Source organism: Solea solea, chromosome 6 (assembly GCF_958295425.1).
Source record: "Solea solea chromosome 6, fSolSol10.1, whole genome shotgun sequence".
Classification (NCBI taxonomy): Eukaryota; Metazoa; Chordata; class Actinopteri; order Pleuronectiformes; family Soleidae; genus Solea; species Solea solea.
This window is the reverse complement of record NC_081139.1, coordinates 5,795,585-5,815,022: the sequence shown is the minus strand read 5'-3', so window position 1 is coordinate 5,815,022 and position 19,438 is coordinate 5,795,585. Positions and strand designations below refer to the sequence as shown.

At 38.7% G+C, this 19,438-nt stretch overlaps 2 protein-coding genes across 3 annotated transcripts in view; both read left to right on the top strand.

The window, feature by feature from the left end:
* Positions 1 to 2,983, top strand: part of iars1 (isoleucyl-tRNA synthetase 1) — a 43,228-nt gene extending 40,245 nt beyond the window's left edge. Inside the window, exons 33-34 of the mRNA XM_058631335.1 lie at positions 721 to 873; positions 1,717 to 2,983. Of these exons, the coding sequence (XP_058487318.1) occupies positions 721 to 873; positions 1,717 to 1,799 (236 nt within the window). The 3' untranslated portion in view covers positions 1,800 to 2,983. The remainder of the gene's footprint in view (positions 1 to 720; positions 874 to 1,716) is intronic.
* A 3,748-nt stretch (positions 2,984 to 6,731) lies between these two features.
* Positions 6,732 to 19,438, top strand: part of atp2b2 (ATPase plasma membrane Ca2+ transporting 2) — a 97,335-nt gene continuing 84,628 nt past the window's right edge. Inside the window, exon 1 of one of the 2 annotated variants that reach the window (XM_058631025.1) lies at positions 6,732 to 6,879. The gene's annotated coding sequence lies outside the window, so the exon portion shown is untranslated. Of the gene's footprint in view, positions 6,880 to 13,269; positions 13,458 to 19,438 lie in introns of those variants that run through there. The other variant, XM_058631029.1, reaches the window with a different exon arrangement.

Sequence of the window (19,438 nt, the reverse complement as noted above, 5' to 3'; positions counted from 1 at the left end):
CACACGCACGCACATACATATTCACAACTAATAAGTTGTCTCTCTCACCTTTTATCGATCAGGCTGACCTTACTTTATCATATTTCTATCCTCAACGAATCCCTTGAAGACACAAAATCAGCAGTAGTTGAGAAGAAATGAGATTGTCAGATCTCTTTAGCCACAGCTCTGATAATTGGGTGTTAGTAGCATTGGGTGTTAGTAGCACACTTGACTCTAACTGAGAACCTGCAGTCGAGTTGCTTTCTGGGTAATGGCACCAGGGGATCTTTCAATCATTTTCTTGAACTGTCAGTTGTGAGTGTGGCAGTTTCATTGGAGTGCACTGCTCCATTGGTGCTTTATAAGGTTACATTAAAAATGAATCAATCAACAGAATGACTCTGCACTCTTCAACTGCAGTAAAGAAACTGTCCTATAAATCATACATTTTCATTCACAACTGATTCTATTCAACTCTATTTACTTTAAACTGCTATGCACCCTCTTGTGAGTCAGATTAAATTGAATTGAATATTCATCTTGGATCTACCTCTCCATTCACTAATCAGCCAGACCTCGTCTCTCATCCTCTTCTTCTTGATCTGTTTTCTTGTCTTCTCCTCTTATATGCCAAGGCTTGTGAACAAACCCAAGGGACAAGCTGATACATTTTTATTCATACAGAATGTAAAATCTCTCTGGTAAACTTCTCTTAAATGCTCTATCCATCTTCTTAAGAATGCCAGACGGGAGAGGTTGGCACCCTTCTACTGGTGAATCCAGTGGGCCAGAATGGGCTTGACTACTCAGGCCTTCTATCTGAGGCGGCCAAGGTTTTCGGCCTTCGCAGCAGATGGCTTAAACTCTACCTGGACCAGGACCTCACCCAGGGTAAGATGGAGTAGTTGGTAGTTATCACATTTATTTCCATGCTGAAGACTTAACACCCAATTAGGTTTTGACTGACATTAAGTTGACAGATGGGGACTAAAATCTTATATTCCCTGGCTGCAGAAGGAAATAATAAGTTCCTACTTTGTTGGATTTAAATAAATGGAGAACCAGCAAGTTCACTCGTAGTGTACATCATTTTAATCGTAATTAAAAATTATATAAATACATGTTCCAAACTGGATTTAGCCTGGCATGAGATTGCCCCAGAGAATCATGTCCAAATGAGGTTTTTAACTGATATAACGTTGGAAATACTAGACCCATATACAGTGACAGTAAATTTAGACTCTTTAGACACTTTTACCTCCAACAACTGATAACAAAAGTAGTTTTGAGAAAATTAGTTATTCTGTTTTAAATGTCTTATCATAGCCTGGATATTTAGGGATTTTGTTGTAGACATCCAGCCATTTTCATAGTGTGAATAAGATTTTGGCAATTTAGGTTGCCAGTTATTCTTAATTACACTGGTACATTAACTCACAATTAATTTAAAGAATTAAATATCTTAATTTGATTATTATTACATATTATTGGGCAAATTTAGATGATTGGAACAATCATTTTAATCACCCAGTAAATTGAATGGAGTAAGAATTGCAATATTTCTTTAATTGCTTGATTTACTCATTAATAGATTTACCCACTCACTCTTCTTTCATTCCCTTAAATTGAATTCCCCTCAGAGTTAGTATTCTCAAGTGTATTTTTCTCCCCTTATATTTTGTGATTGCTTAATATCAAGCATAATGCAACCTTTCTTTTTCTCCTGTTTTTCAGAGCTGCCAGCTGATACATCTGCAAAATCTCTAGACACCAAAACTTTGTTTGTGAGAGTTCTTCCAACAACTGCTGAAGCATAATTCGATAAAAAAAAAAAAAAAATCCTGGAATCTCACTGTCAACATTTGTCTTGGATATATCATAAAATTCACACCTTTAAGTTTTATACCCACTGATGCCAGCAGCCGCTGATAAGAATACGTGTTGATAAGTGTTCAGGCACAACATTAGTGTGGTTAAAGATCATGACAGTTATGTGTAAAACAAATAAGACCTGATAACTTTTCATCTCTCTTAAATCCATATTGCCTTTCTTTTGTCACCAGTTCTCAGCGATAGCATTCTAAGACAGCACAATGTGTAATTGGACTGTATTTATTCTGGACTTAAAAGTGGGCATACTTCTACATATCTTTTTTTCACAGCAGCTGAACACAGTTACTGGACAGGTGTAGGAATGCGAGTATGAGTTTGGACAGTAATTTGGAAATTAAGATAAACAAGATCTATCTTGTCAATATTACTTTATTTTTATTGAAGCAGTTATGACGAATTATGCAAACTACTTCCCGTCTAGGTAGCAACACCAATTCACCTTTTTTTTTTTTTTTTCTTTAAAGAAATCTACTGCAATGTTTGGCTGAATTTGAGTGTATGTCTATTTATATGGCACTTTCAAAATGTAATCAGGCTGTTTCCAAATCATGTTTTTTTTTGTCTTCCCGTACTCCTGGGTTAGGGTTAGGGTTAAGTACTCTAGTTTGGGGATCACTGGTCCAGAATAATTATTGCTGTAGCTCATGAATGGGACCCAATTTAGCGTATTGCCATTGGGGCAGCCCATGGCCAAGAGGAAAGGAATTGTGCTTGTAACTGGAGAGTTGTCAATTCAAATCCAGAGACTAGTCAAGGGCCCCTGAGCAAGGCACCCAATCCCCCCATTGCTCCCGGGATGCAGATAAGTGCTGCCCACTGCTCCTGCGCTCGGCTTGAGTTTGATGGGTTGAATGCAGATGTCAATTTCACTATCACTAATTGTTGTGTGTGTCTAACCATTTCTAATTTCACACATAAACTCATTATTTTGTTACATGTGAATCCTTTGACAAAATGAAAAGGCATTCAAATAATGAAATATACTTTCAGGCTGTTGTGCCTTTGGGATAAAGTCATCCTGTTATAAAAAAAATGGCAACACAATGGACAATGTACTATTTTAGGTGACTAATGGAATAAATAAAAGGTGACTGAGATTCAAAATTGATTTTTTTTTTGCCTTCTTAACACACACTGCTGACAAATGCTGTTTGGAAAATCTGTATCAAATTGTATATTTTCTGAAAACAATGCGTTTTTATTTTCCAAAGGAAGACCAGCTTGAGGCAACAAAAGACCAGCACCTCTCATGTCCCTCCCTGCAAGCACATTTAGACAAACTTCAGTTTCCTGTATCATACAATGATACTATTCTCACAAATTATCAGTGAGAATATTTGTCCTGATTACAGATGACCCAGTAACTAGCTGTCATATCATAGAAGCATCTATTAATCCTCCACTAGGTCATTCCAGTCCTAGTTTTTATGCCATCACGTCAGCCATAGCCAGAGTTAAGTTTTCAGGTTATCCATCATCTGTCCATTGTCTCATTCTTGTGAATGTCATACACACATTCACTTGGCCTCAAGACTTTGATGATAGTTTGGTGGTCAAGAAGAAATGCTATTTGTTAAATTCTTAATGCTTCACTTTATAGAAGTCTGAAACTAATGTGTGTGTGTGTGGGGTGGGGTGGGGGGGGGGCTCATTATCATCATACTCATCATCCAAGTCAAGAACAGATAACATGCATACATTCACCCTGGCATCACATCCCTTTGATAAGCTCAATGTCATCAAAATTTCAATACATAGTTGCACTATCTTTGTATGGTCTTGTATTTATGATGCAATTTGTCCAATGTGTTAGTTCTTCTCCAGCCCAGCACAAATATTCTCAGTGGTGGTAAGGTCTGGACTCTGTGATGGCCAATCCATGTGAGATGAAGCACAATGTTAACATGGTTGTTTAAGACATTACACTGTAAACTAAACACTACAATTGATCATTTAATCCAGTGTTTGGCTGATTTGACATCCCGGGTTTATACTGACATCCACAGGCATGGTGCTAGTGAAAAACCGTTAATTAGCAGTTGAGCTAACCCCCAATTTCCTTTTTTATTTGACACACAATTGCACTTATAATAGTTGTGTTCATAAACATTTGCTCTTTGCAGGCTGCTACATTATTAACAGCTACACAGTATATTGAAATGCCTCTGAACTCTCTGAAGCACTGTCTGAAGTGTCTGAAGAGAAAGTTTTAAAGTACCATCACTGAGCTAAAATAACTTCTTTTTAAAGCTATGCACATTTTGCTGAATACTAGAGCACATTGTTTCCCACTGAACTTATATGGTACTAAATGTACCACCTCAAAATGTGAATCGTACCGTGCATAACAGGGAATTAAAAGAAATGTATACACAATGTGCACTGGTGCAAAATGGCTTATTTGGCAGTGCAAAAAGGATGACTTCAGAAAGCGTTTTCAGAAGACCAGTAAGATCTGCTCGCCATTGATAACGAATGGTTGCGCTTCCATTAACTGTCTTCTCTGTGTCATACCGGATCCAGGGATAGAGAGAAGTGTACAAAGAATGGGCTTCTAGGGCGAGCGATTACTGTACGTATAATTCCTATATAACTAACAATCCTCTTACACTGTCTAACTCATTCTTTAACCTTGCAGGCGACAGTAGATGTTATATATAACTTTATTGTGTGCTGTTGTGAAGCTCACTATTGGCCTAATGAAGCAGTTGTATTCACAGCATCTGCCACATCCCAAAAGACATTTTTTAACCTCTGCATGTTTTTGGAGGAAACTGGAGAACCTGGAGAAAAAAATGCAAACTGCAGACTTGGTCCTGAACCGAGGTATTTTTGCTGTGAGGCAGTAGTACTAGCCACTCCGCCTTCATGTGACCCACATGGTTTTATAAATCTGAATATTTATGTGCCTAAGCACTTTCTGTGTTTTGTACATACACCAACTTTTCATGCGTAATTACATACAGTTTTACAAATGAAGCCCCAGGTCAGTCCCCCATCTGCTGACAGGCATCACAGAGACACATGCAAGTATCTTGGTTGACGTGAACGTGAGCCCTCTCACTGTAGTCTAATTGTGTTCAAGAAATCTCATGACATTGTGCTGCGGTGACGGTCATTAATGAAGATAAAGATGTGCGTTTTCAAGAATATATGGATGAAAAGGACTAACCAGCCAGTGTGGTGGTACATCATGATTTATTTTAGCAAGTCTAATGTTGTCAAGTTCATTAATATTTCCATTATCCTGATTTTTATCATCTAATCACTATTTTGAATCAAAATAAATATTTTTGCAGCTCCTGTTTGAGCTCAAACTATGGGACACCGTACTCAACTATCTTTGAAATGTACAGTATGTCTCGGCTTGTGAAGCCAATATGACCACTGTGTCACAACCTCTTCCAGTAGCCACCTTTTATACATACACATTATAATTTACATAAGTGCATAAACATTGTAATGATTGCTCAAAATTGAACTACACCAACTGAATTCCATGGAATTTTGTGGAGGGAAGGGTAAAGAAACCAACACATTTCAGATTTAACATTGTGGATACATGACCCCTCTCCTTTATTTAATGATGCAAGATAAGAGTGGGCAAAGGTAATCATGTTTTGTGTTATTGCTTACATTTACCTTTCTGGCCAGGTATATGACCTTCAGATCTGCTAACCAACCCATCTGCAGTGGTTGCATAACATGTTCATGCCAGGCTTTTTAAAAACTAGGATAAATGGAGGCACACCATCTTAATCTCCAAATAATTTGCCCTGTCACATTGCTGCTGTGACACAAAAGACCATTTGAAATCTGATTTGAATCACTCCAAATTTGGTTTGAATCAGCTTTTGGGGAAAAATTCTGTCCATTTTTCAAAAAACAACAACAACAAAAAACAATCTGTATAAAAAGATAAGGAAACTAAGGTGTATTTTTAATTTAATTTCACGAGAGTAGGTGAACATATACTTTCAAACTGTCTTACAAAAGCTCTGTTTTTGAAATTTGGCCGTTAATGAGACTCAAAGCTAGCTTACCTGCGTCATTCGCAGTAAGAATGCGCAGTAGGTAACAAGAAACACGTGTAATATTTCGACTTAGCGATAATGTTCTCACATTTCCAAGGTTGTTGGTGGCCCTCCTGCTAAGTTGTTAACAGTTTTATGCAATATCTGTAGTTGTTTCCGTCAAACATTCCTTAAATGTCCGAGTTTGAATTTGTGAACGTAAAACAGCCATAAACGCAGCATGTAGCTCACAGGTGCAACAGGCAAACAGGTGTTCAAATTAAGTTACATTTAGGGCGAAACCTAAGGCAGTGAAGGTCACATATAAGAAAAACTAACGGAAAAGGTAAGAAATTACTGTTACTGTCATGAAAAGTGTGTGAATGTCAAGGAGGTTTTTTTGGGGGGGGCAAAACCTTTCCTAGCTTCTATCTTAGCTTAGCCTTTTAGCATCTAACTGTACAGGATACAGGATAAGTTAGATAAGTGAATTAGTATAATTAAATCTGTATTTATACAGCACAGTATTATCAGTATTAACAATAATAATAATAATAGTAACACAAATAAATTGTTTATTGTAATTTGTAACTCATCATATAACATTAGCGTCAATAAAGTGAGGGGTTCTTCCTGACACACTTGATGATGATTGAGGATAAATTGATTGCCAGACAGTCCTGAAGCAAGTCTGAGTTTACGTCGCTTCATGACCAACCTCCTTTAATTAACTTATCTACACAGCAAACAAAAATGTGCCACACTAAACCGTAGATTCTGTAACATGTTACGCAACAATTGACCTCCTTATTCGCCTGTAATTCAAGGGAGCTCTGCCCGAAGTAACTGCACCGCAGCGCAAAGTGGAAGAACGCATTTGGGACTGCGTCGTGACTGAGCCACAGAGCAGCATCTATCTTCATCCTGATGCGCCTGCCTCCTCTTCATTACCCTCACCCCCATCCACTCCCTCCTGGATCAGCAGAAACAGGTAAGACAAGCATCCGATTTGGAAAACAAAAACAAAAAAAACAACAACTCACACATTGACCAGTTAGTGGGGGGTGGAAGTGGAATATCGTGATTTTACAGTCTAGATTTTGCGATTCTCTTGTATGTCTGTCTGTGTCGTGGTTGTTGGGAGAGCGCTGTCACCGTGGGCTGAGTGATAAGGGGACATACTGTGGCATCTGTAGTGAGATGCGTCGACAGAATGACACTGTTGCTACCCATTCAGTCTGCTGTCGTTGCCACAGAGACGTGCAATCTGCCGCAGGGGCTGTACAACAGAGGGGGTGGATGCAACAAATTAGTATCTTTTCCACTTCTATTTTTGATCATGTATGCTGCATATAATTTATATATATTGCACAGTTTATAGACATCGTGACTCACTGATAATATGCACTCACTGGCCACTTTATCAGGTACCCAGGACACATGATGTGGTCTTCTGCTGCTTTTGCCCATTTACTGTAATGCTCAAGTGTTCTGTCTTCAGTGATGGTCTTTTGCATACCTTCGTTGTAATAAGTGGTGATTTGAGTTAGTGTTGTGCGTCTATTATCTCAGTCCTGTCTGTCCTTTCTCCCCTCTAGGAGTGGGAATCACAGGGTACTTCCCAATATGATATGCAATACCAATAATATCATGATACAACGATTCTGTGATAATCAATATATTGCAAGACAATCATACATCACGATGTCTGTCTAACTGAAGAAAACAAAACGCCCGTGAAAGAGTAGGGTTTCTCTATTTATTCACACAGCGGGATATTTGCCCTGGCATACCCATTATTGTATTGTATGAGGAAGGACGACAATATACCACATTGATATTTTGACCCACCCCTATTCTCCTCCGATCTCTGGCATCAACAAGGAGTTTTTGCCAAGAGAACTTTAACTCATTGGATATTTTGCCTTCCGCTTTGGGACTGCACTTTGAAACTGTGGAATACAAGTGTTGCTCTTTCTGTCTCAGTAAAGTCATATAATGACCAATAGGTTTAAAAACAAGGCCCTGTTAGTAACATTAATAACCCTCTATTATGTGAATGGTACATAATAAAAATCAAAGTTTAATATGAAAGATTGCTTTCACCATAAGTCTTCCTCACAAACTCTAGCTCGTTTGTTACTGCTCCTCTGACATTGAATAATACATACATAATTACATTTACAGTTTTCTTTTTCAGTAAACACTGATATCTAGCAGCTGACGTGTTTTCTGTAAAACAAACAGTGTGTAGTATTGGAGATCAGGTCATGCTGGGCATGGCACTGGCTACTGTGAATACAGTCTGAGTGTAGTGAACAAATGGTGGTTGAGGGATTAAAGCTAAACAATGTGAACTGAACAGCAACAGAAAATGCAACCAACTCAGCTTCTTGGCAAAACCCTAAAGGAAAATATACCATTATGTTTATTGTTTACACAAGCATTTGCACATAGAATAAGCTATTAGTTAATGAAATTAATTCTAATGAGCGTTTAGACTGTTAATTACTGCTGCACATTCATTCCTGTAGAATTAATTTAACCATGTCCAATTCTCACTGCAACAATCTGAAATACTATTGTGGGCAATAGGCAGCATGGTCCTCTCAGAATGTTTGGACAGATGGATAAAAACTAGTCTCTTATTATGTTTCTTGTCAGTGTCTCTCTGTTCTCTCATCTCTTCCCTCCCCTCGCCCTGTCTCACTCGGCAGCTTGATCAAACACAAAGTTGTCCATGGTGTAATCTCACAGTGATAAAAGTGATGGGTGGTCTTGGCTGTCAAAATGTGCTAATCAAAATGAGCTCAGAGTCATTTGTATTTTTCAGTTTCATAAAAGTGGGCACTGAGTAAAATGTGTATTTCTTGATGTCAGTTATAAACAGGACACCCAAATTGAAACAACTGTTATATGTTTGTTTCACTAGTTTAATTTTAACAGTATTACTGTATTATTGTATTGCTGCACAACATTTGGCTGCCCAACTGTTTTGCAATAGCCGTCTGTAGACGGCATATATATTGCTGCTATACTGCCTATAACAGTAATAGCCATGGGCACAGGTGGCAGCTACAGCTTGCTAGTAGTACCCTCTTAATATATAGATGCCTTGTATCTAATTGTGCCAAACCTAGCTCCCAGATTGCACATTACCCTTAAAGAAAGCAGCAAAGGTTTATTATGTTGTTGTAAGCCATGCTGTGCCAACTTGCCTGACTTGTGAGTTTTGGCAAAATTGGACTTCCAGCTCTTGTGCTTCAGATTCAAGATTCTTTATTGTCATTCCAACACACATTAAGCCATGAGGTGGGAACAAAATTATAGTCTCTGAACCCGGGAACCTGGGTCAGCCCAAACATTAATAAACAATTGAAAACTCTGAAGGTAAGGTGCTGTATATGGCTATGTGAAAGATTAAAAATAATAGAATAAAAATAAAAATTAGAGCAAAGAGCAAGTCGATACACTGGATGGTGTCTCAGTTTCTTAAAAAAGGTTAGTGGTACTTAAAGTTTCCCCTGCTTGTGGTGAAAATGCAGCTTAACACGAAGTTCTTTTTTATCAGGAGTCCTCGTTTAGTTATAGTTATATTCTAGTTAAATATGTCAAGCATGCCAAGCCAAGAGCCAAAAACCTGCGAGCATCAACACACGAGATAAGCACCATGACACACACCTGTTAATATGTAAATCTGCAAATGGCTTGTTGCTCAAAGTTCCATTTAACATGCAATCATGCCTCCTTGCCTCTGATGATGTGTTCTCCTGTGCTGATGATGTTGAGAAGAATTCTCGATTACTGAACAGCAAGAACAGCAACCAGCAAATCCTGCATATATGAATTTAAATAGATGTTTAAGGAAAAAAAATGTTTCTTCCATGTCCACAGTTATATTTCCAAGCCAACACCATCATTACTGTACAAAATAGTCGGGGAACTTCTCTGTGTGAGTTGCCTTTGATTTGGTGTGTTAGATGGAGCATCGGTCATACCCATGGCAGGATATGGGCAAAGTGAAATTGCTGCATTTACTGTTGTGAACATCAAATTCACAGTTTTTTTTATTTTTTTTTTTAAATTAGTCTTTCCATAAAAGCAGACCTAAATGACCCTTTCGCTGTTGTGTGCCGTATCTGGCCCACAGTCCACTTTTTTGGGACCGTGTTTTATATAATTATTTAAAATACTTTTTTTTCTGTGTATGTTATTTTATACATGCATTGTTTTTCGACATTTTTACTTTCATACTTCTACCTCCAAGGCTTAAAATTCCTGTCACCTATGAGGCACAGCAGGTGCCCCCTCAGTGTTCACCTAAGTTCTTTCCTGCTGACTTACTGTTCATGTTACACTGTGCGTGGTTGTGTGGCTTTTGAGTGAGTGAGTGAGTGAGTTTTTGTCAAGATGCATGTTGGGACTGACCGTGTGGTTTGTGAAAAGGAAAGCTAATTGATAAATTGTCTGTGGTAGGAACAAATTCAATTGCTCAATTTAGAGCATCTACAAATCAAATACATTTATATTGCCAAATCACAACTTATCTCAAGGTACTTTACATAGTCAGGTTGAGACAGCAAAGGACGGAACACAATGCTAGATGCAAAAGACAAATCAGTCTTAATCGTCTTTGTGCTGGAGTAGATTAATTACTATTATCATTATTGTATTTTTTTTACTGATGGTATTATATTATTCCTAATTAAAGTGGAGAAAAGGGGTTAGGGACCAGGATAGGACTGAGGTTAAGATGAGGACCAAGAAAATGACTGAGATCAGGGTTAGGGTAAATATTCACAGATTCATTGTTGGCTCACACAGCATTTCCATGACAAATAATAAATAATAAATAATATAGTACATATTTTCCTTGTAAGTGACTGCTATGGATGAGACAATACCACTTTTTTTGTGTCCGATACCAATACCGATATCACAAACCTGTGTATCTACTGATACTGATATTAGTCATTTTAGACCATTTATGAACTTATGAGGCTGTTAACAGCACATGCTGAGTAGGGCTGAACGATTTTCAAGAAATATCTAATTGCGATTATTTTGACAGGAATTGCGATTGTGATATGATTCGCGATATCAGAGGGAATTGTCATTTTTACGTCATTATTCTCATTTGCATTCGAAAAACATATTTAAAATGATTACTGTGTGATATTTGTGCAGATCCGTGAGAAACAAATATGTTCTCTTCAGTGTGTAGAATAAGATGTGCATAGATCCGGACAATAATTAATCTAAAATTATATTTTGACAAACATTTTGGCTTTAGCAGATATTATATAAAATTTCGATTAATTGTTCGGCCCTAGTGCTGAGACCTTTCAAAGACATAATTATCCAACTGTGTAACAAATATTGTTCTCCCAAAGAGAATCTATCAGCCCAAAACGTAACTCGGCTAAAATGCTTTTGCTTTATTATTTACATTTCAACAGTCTATGCATAGTGAAGCATGCAATATTTAGGATTTATGGAGAGTTTAGTGTCTGTTGTGCAGTATGTTAAAGATAGAATGTCATTAATCTTCACCCAAGATTCATATCTTATCAGGGGCTGGTTATGTTGTTACTGGTAGCCAGATGCTGAGGTCATTTATATCTCCAATATGAGCTGGGTTGGATTTTTATGTGCCTTTTGACTGATACATAGGTACGTGGGTAATAAAGAGATATACAGTAGGCTATGAAATGGCTTTAGTTTCAGTGTTCCACTGCAGGTCATGGGGTTACCATAAAGCTAATTTACTAGACATGGAGGTGTGAAGAACCTTGATCTTTTGCAGAGGTAAAGAATCTAGATTGAAACCACATTGTGGTATATGAGTGGGCATTGGCATTCACAGTGATATACAACAGCCTGGCCATTCAGCTGGTCACAGTCATTTGTTATTTTATGGAATAGTTGTGGCATTGAAATTGTTTTGTATCTTTTGTTGCTCAAACTGAGCTGTTCTTAAGCACACAGCATGAAGCCATTACATTTTAACATTCTGTTCTGTAGCTTTTAAAAAAAAGAAAAGCTTTTGCAAAAAAGCATGCTGAGTGAAAGGAAGTTAAATCACACTTCTCTTGATTCTTTATTCTCCTTTTCTGTTATTTAGAAATAAGCTTGTGTATTCTCTCCCAGTAGTATAGTTACAAAAGTGAAGTATTTCAAGTATTTTTCTTATATATATTTTAACTGCGATCTCTGTTGAGGTGTGTCTCCATATCATCTTTGTAGCAGTTGTTTACTGTAACATAACATACAAGGAGAGTAGAGAAATATTTCTTTAGTACCCCTTGATTTCCTATTATGTGTTAGAAGGTGTCAATGTTCGAGGTACAATTTAGTAGTAGTTTTGGTGAAGGTTAAAGTGTCTTGGAAATTTAAATGTAATGTTCTCTCAAGTCATGCAGACACTGGATACACTGTGTGTGTGGTTTGTGGGTATTGTCTATTTACAGCTCGGTCTGTGGGAGATTTCCAAATCTAGCAAAAAGGGCAGGAGGGCATGGGAAGACCGCCACTTCCTTGTGTATCATCCTTTTCTGTTGCATGTACTGTGTGTGTGTGTGTGTGTAAACTGTGTGTTGTTGTCAAAATTACTAACTATAGAGTGCAGTGCACAAGTGACAGAATAAGACACTCCTGCATGTCCATGCACACTCAGTTGTGCCCGGGGAATTGTCCTACAAGTTTTAATTTTCCTTGTGGCTCAACCTACAGCAGTTTTATTTAGAGAGCAAAATTCTTTCACTGCCACTGAGAGTGATTCATTATTTGAAGAGTAGAGTAGTAGTGATTTTTAGAGAAACAATGCAACTGAAGTAAAATACATAAACCTGTATTTATTTAATAGCGGAATGTTTCAATATCAAAGGATGTTACTATTTTCAAATAATCCAGGATACATTGTGTTATTTTCGCCAAACTTCGTGTTTAGGTTGTGTTCACTCTGTTCATTTAGTAATTTAGTAACTTCTAGGTCACCTGGTCTTGCCACACCTGTTTCTCTCACAATCAAACTGCACTTTATATTTCCTTATTTTGTAGTTTATGTGGCTGTTAAAAACTGCCATGTAGAACATGAATTATTATTATTTTTGAGATTTGTACACTGGATGCCCTTCCTGATGTAACCCTCTCATTTATGCAGGCTTGATGCCGTGATGCTAGCAGGTCCTATGTAGTATGCACAGGACACCAACTCTCTCCCTCCTTGCCTCCCTCTCTCACTTCCTCCATCTCTCCCTCACTGCCCACCCCCTTCCCTTCATTTGTTCTAGGGACAGAGCCCTAGAGTGAGGCTTCTTGTTCTTGTACTTTCCTGTGCTGTGTAGCTTTTCAGCCATCCAGAATGAGATTTCTTATGGCAAATCTGTCAATGCGACATGGAAAAGCCAGATCCGGATCGCTGTCTGCTACTGCTACAAGCTGTTTAGGTTATATATAGCTTTAGTCTCAAACAGGACACTCTTGCCACTACAACTATCATCAGCACCAAAAGGGATATCTGTGGAAACTGTACCTGCCACTGTATGTTTTTCTCTCTGGAATTTCACTGTAAGTAAATGCTTTTAAAATAATGGCATTTCCATTGAATTTGAGAGACTGTTTTTTTTATCTATGGAGAGAGCACACATGGGTAAGTTGGAAGCATTGGAACTGTACCTGTACTTTTTATAAACCTTTAGTTTTGCACCACCATCATGTAGCGACACTGGCAACAGACAACTTCACTGTAGGTCAATACATCAAACCGCCTTTGAAATGGGCTCAATAATCACTGCTCTAGACCATGATGTGGAAACAAACATTGAATTAACAATTTATTGAATCATGTACTTACTTTATATTTGTTGTTCAAGTGAGTGACTTTTGTCACAATTTGTGGTGGTGTTGCTTTATCTAATCAGTGCATATTTTAGGGTGAACCTGCTCTGTAGAGGAAATATTTGTACAGACAATCACACAATCCGTGACAGGCACCATACAAAACAAATTTATAAGAATCACAAAGGTGCCAAATTTGCAAATAAACGATTTTAATAGTTGATCAAATTAGTTTGGCAATGGAGGGAGAGAATATATTCAGGCTACATATTGTAAGTATACACTACTAATGGATATGAAGACCAATTGTCACAAGCAGGGACAAACGATGGATTTGTCTAATTGCTTTTCCAATGTTGACTCTTGGACAGAACCAAAGCAGTGTTGTTTGCAGTATCCTTTTATGGCAGAGTCTTGGTGGATCCTTCATGAAGCATTACTTCGTTGCCAAGACAACAGGCATCTCTTTGCTATTTTAAAAGTGTACAGCAGACTTTTTGTCATTGGCACTGTAGAGCCTACCTTTAACTCTCTTCCTCGAGTCGGAATGCACATCTGAGAGGCTGACCTTTCCTCGTATGGTTTTATTATTGAAATCAAATCACTGGCTGGGCATTACAGACATGAATGCAGACAAATGGAGCTGTTAATTGTTGGTATGCAGCGTGAGTTATGGCCAGCCCTATTAGGACTATCTTGTCTGAGAAGGGATATGTGTTTGAGAGTGTGTGTTTGACACTAAGTGGACCATTTTAAACGTTCCTGTAGATCAGCATTTTCTGAAATACTAAGTCCTGTCCATCTAGCACTAACAACCATGGCACGTTCAAAGTCACTTAAAACACCTTTCATTCTTATTTTGAAGCTTGGTTTCAACTTCAGCAGGTCATCTTCACCATGTCTACATACTGTATGATGCATATGATGGCCTGACGAACTGATGACGTGGAAACATGCATTTTTAATGAGTTTGTATAGTGCTGGGCGGTATACCATTTTTTTTATTTTTTTATGATTTAGATTTTTTTTTGCAATACTGGTATATGAAAAAGAGAATGTGGTGCAGCTAAACACTGTTTGACGAGGGACCCTTTATACTGCTGCACCACACATGCTAAGGGCTTAGCTGAAGAAGTGATTTACTCCACCACCTTATCAGAAAACATGAACCAATGTATACACAGTTACACTGTGTTACGTTAGCACAGTTAGGGGGCAGCACCTGTGGAGAGGAAAGATTTAACAGTTAATCCAATAAATGTAGTTTCAGGAGCCATAACTCTCTGATTCAATTTATCTTACCGGCCTAAAAAAAATCCAAAACAAATAAAACACACTAAATTATAATAATCACAAACATGTTGGCTAATGGACAATTTTATGAGGTCAGTTGGGCAATGGTGGGAGATTATGTTCAAACGTATTACAAACCTATATGCAGACAAATGAACCTGCTAGGTGTTGATATGCAGCATGAGCTTAACAATAATGCTTAACAAGCAGTTGAACACATGTACCGAATTAAGTGACTGTGAGTGCATGTTTTATCTAATACTCTTCAAAGAATGGCAATAATATTTGGGTTTTTAAGTTTTTATTTGGAATATATATATAAAATCCTCCGTACCAGTTGACAATTAAGGTTTCTTTTAGGATTTCTTCATCCTCAGTGCTATTTTTTTGAATGAAATGAAGAATGACTGCTTACGTTTGTTCAGTGTAAGGATTGAGGGAGCTCCAAAAGTGTAGCAATGTTGCCCCTAAGGGATGAGCTGGAGAGCATGGGGTTGATGGAGTATGGTGCAGGGTCATTGTGTCAGACTGGCAAGCTGGTTTTCATGACACCGATTACCTGCAGTGGGGAGTGTGTTTGAGTGCATGTGTAGAACTATCCTCAGTAAGTCATCCTCATCATATCCTGGACTTACCCCATCTCTTTTTTCTCACTGTCCTTTAACTTACACTTACCTTTACTTTAACGTTCCTCTGTGTTACATGAAATTCATTCAGTCACTATCTCTCAACAATGTTCAAAATCTGTCTTAATAAACTGTATTTTAAAAGAATGTTGTGAGAAGTAGCTGAGAGTGCTGACGTGTTTTCACTCAGGGATGTAGTAAATGTTTTATGTTACCGGTTACTCAATAGCCATCAAATGATTTTTGTGTTTTGTGTCACTAGGCAGTGTAAAGGAAATGATGGGAAAATTGAGCTTGCAGTTTTCTTACACAAGTTTGAAGGAGTGAACGGAAAAATCCTGTTTGGTGAGTGGAAATATCCCCTGAGAGGAAATAACTTGACCATGCTAATGCTCAGTCCAGAGACGAGTGTACCACGACCATTTAAGTGCCAGTAGAGAGATACAATCAGTGAACCCACACACTCACTGCACCCAAGAACAGTGCAGGATAGAGCACAGTGAGGAGCTACCTGCATGCCTCTGCTCACACAGTTTCTGCTCCACAGAAATACAAAGACAGAGATATTCCTCTCTGCCTGCTCTGTTGGTTTCTGATGGGACTGTGGGATTGGGTACTTTCTTGGCAGAAAATCTCTACACTTTCTAACTAGCAAACTTTTCTTAAAATAGCAGCTGTCCCAGGCCACAACTGGGGTTACTCAGTTCAATCATTGCTCTTAATTAGCTTCTTGTAATGATTGCAGCTAGAGGAACAAAGTGGAAGAACTGTGGATAAAGAAAGTGGAGGTGAGGGAAGAAAAGAGGGGGATAAGGCTTGTGAAATAAATTTTCATGTAAAGAAAGCTGTTTTTTTTGTATTTCTGCATTTACATACCTAAAAAAACACAGTGGGTTTTGCATTAGTTTGTGTGTGTGCACGTATGTCATGGTGTGTGGGTTGGGTATTACTCATGCCATAGGGACTTAAGCCTGGCCATGATGCAGTTACATTATACAAATACAAATGTATTTCCAGTAAGGAAAATCATTACATTTTCAGATAAAGATATGTATGATTGCAACAATAAATCAATTCATAAGGGACTACTAAGTTAATCACCATCAATTAATTGGTTTGTAGAGATGGTGTAGGTTAAGATCAGTGATGGTTAATTTATAGTTAAGGTCATGTTTAGTCTCCAGAAAAGGGGAGCTAGTCAATACAATGCCATAGAGACAAAACTTGAATGTGAATGTGTATTTGTGTGACTCAGGCTGCTTTCAGATATTATGCACTGAACTACAGGGAATTCCCTTGTTCTTTGGGGTATGGGTGGTCTGGTTTGAGGGTCCCAGTTCCATGAAGCCATGCTGTCTCTGGGTGCAGAGTGTGTCCACATCTGAGGGGCCATATTCTTCTTGGGCCTGCCCCTCTGTGAGGTGGGCAAGTCATGTTGCACTGGTGGTGCTCTAGGGCCATGGTTCCCAACCTGGGGTCCAAGCCCCCCTTGGGGGGGCACCAGAGATCACATGGGGGGGGCCACAGAGCTTTGACTGCTCTGAGTTTGTGAGGTTAATATAATTATATGTGTGCATCCCAATCAGACACTCTACTGAATAATCAGAGGTCAGTATCATCCAAATAAAAACTATGATTTGTTTGGTCCACCTTTCAGTTTATTAAGCTATTTGTCCTGATCACATTCCTGTTGTGTGAGAAATGTAAAAGTGCCAAAGACTTAACAGGATCAAAAAAAGAAAACAAGGCAATACCTTGGTTTTGATTTAATGGAAGCACAGGACAGTTTATATCCATATACACTGTGAGAATAGGAACAAAAACCTTAACTTTTTACTTTATTCTTTTTTGTGTGCTCGCCCTGGACAGGGGTTTGGGTCGGGGGGCCCTGGTTTGTCCTGGACACAAGTAAGGGGGGCTTCAAGGAAAAAAAGGTTTGGGACCACTGCTCTAGGTTGTCTCATTGTCGTCCCAGGGATGGGATGGCCCCTCCTTAGCTAGGGATCTGGGGGTATGTGGCAGTGTCAATCAGGGAGCTGGCACTCTGGACGGGCGGCCACTCCTGTTGGAGGGTGGAGCTGCTTCATGGTTACCTTATCCTACATCTTTCCCCTGGGACAACCTCCCCGATTTTGATTGCACTAGGGGTAATATGATGATATTAGATTGTGAAAGACTACAAGTGTTGACGTCTGGCTAAGGCAAAGAGGTTGTAGTATCGTCTATAGGGCACATTCTATTCATTGCAGTTCTATGCTCTTTCGCAGACATCAGTTTTTTTTTTTTCGTCAGCCAAATCTCACTATTTGCTAGTCTGCATCATGCCCTGCTAAAATAACTCCACCTCCGTTATGTACATTTTTTTCGATTCTTCCCCATGTTCACCCTGGTTTTTGAGCAATGATTTTTATTGAATTATGACTAATTTTGTAATATTACAGCTTGAAGTATTGGAAGCAGTAGTTGCTACCAAGGAGGAGAGACGTAGCTGTAGGCTCCCATTCCTATCAATGCCATTGGATCATGCTCAATGCAGACAAGATTATGTGAAGGAAGGAGGTCAGCAAAGGAAGAGGATCTTCAAAATACAACACAATGGTCATACACAGATCCACCCTACACCATCCACCATACAGTCCACTCTATACACGACCAATGTCCCATTACTGAAAGCTTTACCCCACCTGCAGCTAATGTTGATGTTTATGATGACCTCTCTCACACTTCAAGTCAACGCAAGTCTCGAAACCCCCAACTCAGTCAGTTCAAGAATTTAATTATCAGAGCTGTCTTAGAGGTAGTGAATGCTGAAGAACTTGCTTAAGAAAGTGCAAGAGAATGCCTCAAAGCAGTCCCTTCAAAAACTTGGATCCCTTTCTTGCTAAATAGAATCTTCTTAGAGTTGGGGATCGTAGACGGGAAGGAAATCTTGAGGCAGAAGAAAAGAACTCCCTGATCCTTCCTGGTACACATCACGTCTCAGCTCTATTGATCAGGCACTTCCACAACAGATTTTGCACCAGGGAAGCCTCTCCACAGAAGGTGCCATACACACAGCTGGCTATTGGATCATAGGCCCTAAGAGACACATGAGCAGCATCATCCATAATCCTTAAAGAATAAGCAGTAGAGAATGCATTCATCTTATATACTATTGACTCTTTTTAGGGGAGTGGTGATTCAGTGACACAAGAACATTCCTTTTTTTCTATGAGAGTTCATGCAGATTTCCTGTTAAGCCCTAAATTGTCAAGGCACCACAGCGAAGTGGTGCACTGCAGTGAAGCATATTTGAAGGAAAGAGGAAGAAGTGAATTTAACCAATATTAATGACTAACACGATACACCTTTCACACATATCGATAATGTAATTGTCCTAGTTTTGGCTGATGTGGACATTGTGCACCTGTGGCATTAACAAAAATGCCCATGCAGTTTGAAGGTAGACCATGCAAATTTTTGCTGTGCTTAGCAGCATGGGTCATTAGTTAGAAACAGCTTGTACTTGACAACTATGTGTGTTTGTGCAGGAGAGGGAAAGTTATGTAGTATCACCCAAATCTGCTGCAGAGGTTGTACTGGATGCCTGCCAAGTTTCTTCATGCACCATTGTTGCATCTGTGGTGCAGGGGCTATCATTTTCACACACCCACTCACTGGTGGTCCAAATTCCAAAAACAAGTTTTCTAAACCTTAAAATTGTGTGGTTAATAAATGATAATTTCAGATGTTATACCTTTTTGTTAATTATTAATTGTCACATCACATTGGTAATATACGTTGTAGTGCCCA